The sequence below is a fragment of the Lepisma saccharinum genome, chromosome 13, assembly GCF_977018435.1.
Source record: "Lepisma saccharinum chromosome 13, izLepSacc3.1, whole genome shotgun sequence".
In the NCBI taxonomy this organism is placed as follows: Eukaryota; Metazoa; Arthropoda; class Insecta; order Zygentoma; family Lepismatidae; genus Lepisma; species Lepisma saccharinum.
The window spans coordinates 70,480,906-70,486,201 of record NC_139241.1 but is presented as its reverse complement, the minus strand read 5'-3'; the positions used below and the strand labels follow the sequence as shown (position 1 = coordinate 70,486,201).

The 5,296-nt window shown below is 36.8% G+C and overlaps 1 protein-coding gene across 1 annotated transcript; it reads right to left on the bottom strand.

Moving 5' to 3' along the window:
- Positions 1-687: 687 nt before the first annotated feature.
- On the bottom strand, positions 688-3,610 carry LOC145997026 (uncharacterized). Its single transcript, XM_083133646.1, has 2 exons — positions 3,437-3,610; positions 688-2,700 (listed from the first exon to the last, which is right to left on the bottom strand). Exons 1-2 carry the CDS (start codon positions 3,489-3,491, stop codon positions 2,453-2,455), a joined length of 303 nt encoding a protein of 100 aa, XP_082989772.1. The 5' UTR covers positions 3,492-3,610; the 3' UTR covers positions 688-2,452.
- Between the last annotated feature and the right edge of the window lie 1,686 nt (positions 3,611-5,296).

Genomic DNA, 5,296 nt, shown 5'->3' with positions numbered 1-5,296 from the left:
GACAATTTGCATGCAAAGTTTGTTATTTCACTTTGTTGCAAAAAAAACAAAAAACCTGCTTTTTTGACACCAGCAGTCAACACAGTTCAGAAAAGAACTTACTGTTACTAATTAGCAGTTACCTCCATAGGCTCGTCCACATACTACACTGTAAAATGTATTGTTCAGTTTGGCTGGCTCTTTATCAGACTGAGAATATGTCCGACCGTCCAGGCCACTAAACAAGCTGGAACCTCGGTAACCCCTAACCAGGCATTCTGCCTTTCGTATTAATCTGCCTCCCCTACAAAGCCAATAACAGTAATCATGAATCAACCACCACTGGTTAGGTAAAAATATTAAAAAATGGAAATTGACCATGGAATACTGGTTTTTAAAAAGATGTTTACAACATGAATTAGTACTGTAGGTGATGTTCATAGAACATTGTCAATAAAAAAAAATTGGGTGACCATATTCTTTAAGTGTCATTTCATTGGTGTCTTGCATTTTTTTAAAGCAACAAACACATGACTGAATGCATATGTTGCCAGCATAAATATTCAGTCCGATTTCAGAAAAAAATATATATTTGTTTCTTTACAATCATGTTGCCCATGACGGCAGAAAGAAATTTGTTCAACTAAAAACAAAAGAAGTGTTGCTGAACTTACTTCTAAGTTTTTATTTTAAATTAAAAATGGGTGCGTTACCAGGTAGAGAGAATAGTATAAAGTGCTCAAGACCAGAAATTACATGATCAGGCATTGGAAAGTATTTACAGAAGTAATTTTAATGCTAATAGCCATAAACCTGACCTGCCTAACCTAACAATGAAAGCAAATGCACACTGATGTAAGCTTCAAACACATCAGCAATTAAAGAATACACATGTCCATTTAGCAGGCCAAGCCAGATTGTAGATGATGCACACGCATATGTCCACCAGTCAATATTAATTAACCTTCCTTGTTTTTCCCCTTTCGTAGGTATTTTTCTGTGAAAATGAGTGCTAATGGAACCTAACCTAACCTCGTAGGCATACCTCGTCCCCGTGATGGTTCGTGGGCCTATCGTGAATTTTTGGGGCTACCCTGGATGGTTGATGTTAGCCCCAAAAACCATTGACCTTAGCCTCAAAAATTCACGATAGCCCCACGAACCATCACGGGGACGATGTACACCTACAAGGTTAGGTTAGGTTCCATTAGCACTCATTTTCATAGAAAAATACCTACGGAAGGGCAAAAATTCACTATAGCCCCACGAACCATCACGGGGACAAGGTATACCTACGAGGTTAGGTTAGGCTCCATTAGCACTCATTTTCATAGAAAAATACCTACGGAAGGGCAAAAATTTACTATAGCTCCACGAACCATCACGGGGACGAGGTATGCCTACGAGGTTAGGTTAGGTTCCATTAGCACTCGCATACAAACATGAATTAACGGTGAAATAACTTTACCGATGAGAGAGAACACTTGTACGACCTATCACAAGTCTACAGAAACTCAATTACATAAGTACTTTCTCCTGTAAATTTGAAGAAACCAGTTTCCCGGCTTTGAAAATTTTACCGAATTGCATTGTTGCATGCGTAAAGGTTTGTAAAAATATGTTAAAGTAATGTGGCCATTCCCCATCCAGGATGAAGTCTGAAGCATTAATAATTAAAGCAAGTCTAAATCTCATGTTAAAGTACGGCTTCAGTTTTCATCTTAACCAGCCTTGTTGTAGAAGTTTTTCATTGAATAAAAATATCTATTTTTCTCAATTTCCAACCATACCTAAGTACGGCGTGATTAAATACATGCTAAGAAAAAGGAAAATAAGGTCAAAAATTTTAGATTTGTTATTTTGGTAGACACCCTGACATGCAGCTTAAAATTTGGTGAAAATTGCTCAAAAGCTAGCTTCACCACCTGGTGAAAATAGTCACTCCATAAACTAAACAGTCCTTCGAAAACCATGGCATACCAACTGGCTTTCAGACACAAATGCTGAAAATTATTGATTTTAAGTAGAAACTGATTGTCCTCACAATGCTGGGTAAACATCATACATCATTAGCACATCATTTACACAACCTGGGAAAACTACTTATTTTCACTGGGGACAAAAAAATGTCTTCACTATCTGCCTGTACTGTTTTCACATAACTTACCTGTAGTACATATCCCCCCCCCCCAACAACATTCATATTATTTAGCAGCATTAGACAAAAACTGTGGTATGGCATAAAACTAGAAATAGAATACACTATTTTTTTCCCACTGCAAAGAATCTGTCTCACCATAAACTGATCAAATCACTGAAAAACATTTTTTTTTCAAAACATATTTTCACTAAACATTAATAATGTTGATACTGACATTTATATTTTTTCTATCCACTTAAATCTTTCATCTTTGTTAAGCAAGTAAGTACACAGGGATCTTGCAAGATTTATTTCGGAACAGTTTCACTGCAGTTATATACCGCTGCGCTCCATTGTGCCAAGCAGGACATCACACATGTGCATTAGTTTGAGATCTCCTTTAAACATTGTCAGGGGAATGTCATTAGTACATAAATCACTTGTCTTGAAATATTTTGGTTGTGGCTCAAACTGAACTGCTGCATCTAAACTGGGAACAGTTGTGAAGTGCCACTTCAGAGTAAAAGCAGGGAAGCAGATATTGCATCCTCCATTTTGATTGTTGGTAACCAAATGCAAATCTGAAAATAAGAACAAATGTTTATTAGTTTTGAAGTTTAAAAAGTCAAGCATATAGCACAAATAATAATGAATTTAATTACAAAGACATAAAAAATTCCCCCAGATTACCATACATATGTTTGCCCACAAACATCTTTCCTCTCCATTTTTGTTGAAAAATGAGGGAGTTGTTCCTCCTTGCTTCATAAGCCAACATTGCAAGCTGGGCACAAAAATAGGGAGAGATGTGTGAAGATAATTTGCAGAAAGCATCACACAACCAATTTCATTATCACCATCTCATGCAAGCCTTGACTAAACACAAGTATACATGGTAGAATTTAAAATTAGCCAATATATGCAACTTTCGATGATAGAGGAAATATACAAGGCAGTTTTTTTTTTGTATTTTTTTACGTGGTGCAATTATGGACAAAACAGACGAAACACTTGGCATTTATTCAAAAATTACATCGTGCCGTGACTGTACACACAGCTTTCTTTTTAGACAATAACGGAAACATAAGGCCACCCTCAATTTTGTTGCAAGATTCGACTTTTACTAGAAAGAAAGGCTGTTTCGAGCTAGTACACATCCAAGCACGAGGTGAACATGAAATTAGGCAAAATAAATATTATTTTTACTGTACGTTCAATGGTATCAGGCATAGTTGTAAAAATAACTTTCAGAGTTAGATAAATTTCTGAAAACTAATTCTACATAGAAAAAAATATATAAATTTTTATCGTACATACCTTGCCAGATCTTCGGAAATTTTAAACGTTGAGAACTCTCGACTTCTAGCTGCATTACGTAACATGTTTGAAAGATACAAATCCACCAAAGAACAAACAAACTCGAGGAAAATCGGCAAACACTATATAAAAAAAACTCGCTGCAGGTTCAACGATATAAAGACGTTGCAAGTTAAATTCAAAACACGGTGCGTCGGTAACGCGTAGGCTCTCCGAGATTCTCATACTTCCCGATATTCACACAAGTTCCGAGATTCTCGCAAATCCTGGAATTCGAGTTTCGTCCGCCTGCCACCGCAGTTCTAGTGTCGCCCCAGTTACCGCAAAAGCCGTCTGCTTCCCCCGGTTGCGTAAAACCCTGTGTTAATTCTTAAAAATGAAAAGGAAATAAGCTAAAGCGCCTTGAATAACGTAGTGTGGAAAACGGCACAGTTCTGCGCACTCTGACTGGTTCCACTCGAAAATGATCCGCTAGAGGCGCTGGTGTTGTACCCGGTGCTTGGTATTCGTCTGCTTATAATGGAAGTAAATGGAGTTTTCGCTGCAACGTCTGATTCTTTTACATGAAGCATTTCTATGAATGTGATAATTGCTATGATATTTGGTACAGTGGTCGCGAAGATATTAACGAACGTTCTAGACAGTCGAACACGTCCTGTTATCGTCATACTTTCGTTAATAATACGGGGGAAAAATACGCGTGGAATGCTTTTGGCAACTAAATTTTTGTGTATGAATTAGGTTCATTATTATTATCATCATCATCATTTCTTTTAAAGATATACACACTGAAGCATTTCCATTTTGGATATTTACTGTCTCTTGTCTTCCGCTTTAAACTAATCGTGGCGATGATGATAATGATGATTGCATGGAACGACAAGGGGAACCCCACAAAACCACAAAACTTTCTTAGTGCCATCGACATGAGTGTAAGGCAACTTAAAAACCAATGGGACAAGCGACACGAGATGTTCAATTCAAATTCAATTCAAATTTTCTTTATTAAAGGGCGAGGTTCAGCCTGTGGCTGTTCTCCCACCTAACCCCGTTTGACATTTACCTAGTGTACATAAACAAAATCATAAAAAAGAGAAGAAAATACAATAAAAAATGGTTACAAGGAAAGAACAAAGATGAGATTAAAAAAAAAATCAAGACAACACGTAAAAAAAAGAGAGAGAAAAAACACATTCACGCACACACACACACATTAAAACACACATACTAAACATTTCTGAGCAGGACATTCACGCACGGATGTTGAGATTGATGTACATGATTATGGTAGTTTTGTGAGATACGATAGAAGAACGCATACCTAAATATTACAATATAGTTGTAGATTTGTCAAGGATTGGATTGGATTGGCGAGGCTCGTATGTAATCTAAACTGTATTGTGTAGTGTTACTCGTGGGAGCTTGAACAGAGATATTGTTCATCTAACAGAAAATTCTTTAGGTTATTCTTAAATTTGTTAGGACTGGGGAGGGAGGTAATGGAGGGCGGAAGTTCATTCCATGTTTTTGCCGCTGAAAGTGTAAAAGACGATTTGAAAATTTCCAGTGAGTGTTTGAAGAGTTCAAGTTTCGCTATTCCTCTTGTTTTGTAGTTGTGTATTTCCCTTCTGGTTTTTAGTTTCTCGAATAAATTTTCGGGAATTTTTTTATGCAAAAGATTCTGTATAAAGCAACAGAAATGAAGTCTGCGACGTCTGTTCATGTTTAGCATCTTGTTCTCGTTCAGGGTTGGAAGAATATGATCGAATTTTTTAATGTTATATACGAAGCGTAAACACGAATTTTGAACTTTTTGAATTTTGACTTTATTTCGAACAGACAAGTTTGCACCGTATACTA

Bases quoted from the DNA above. Each gene is read 5' to 3' on its own strand.
- LOC145997026 (XM_083133646.1), bottom strand. From the start codon at position 3,491: ATGCAGCTAGAAGTCGAGAGTTCTCAACGTTTAAAATTTCCGAAGATC. The intron at 2,701-3,436 runs GTATGTACGATA...TCTTATTTTCAG, and splicing joins ATTTCCGAAGATCTGGCAAG to ATTTGCATTTGGTTACCAAC.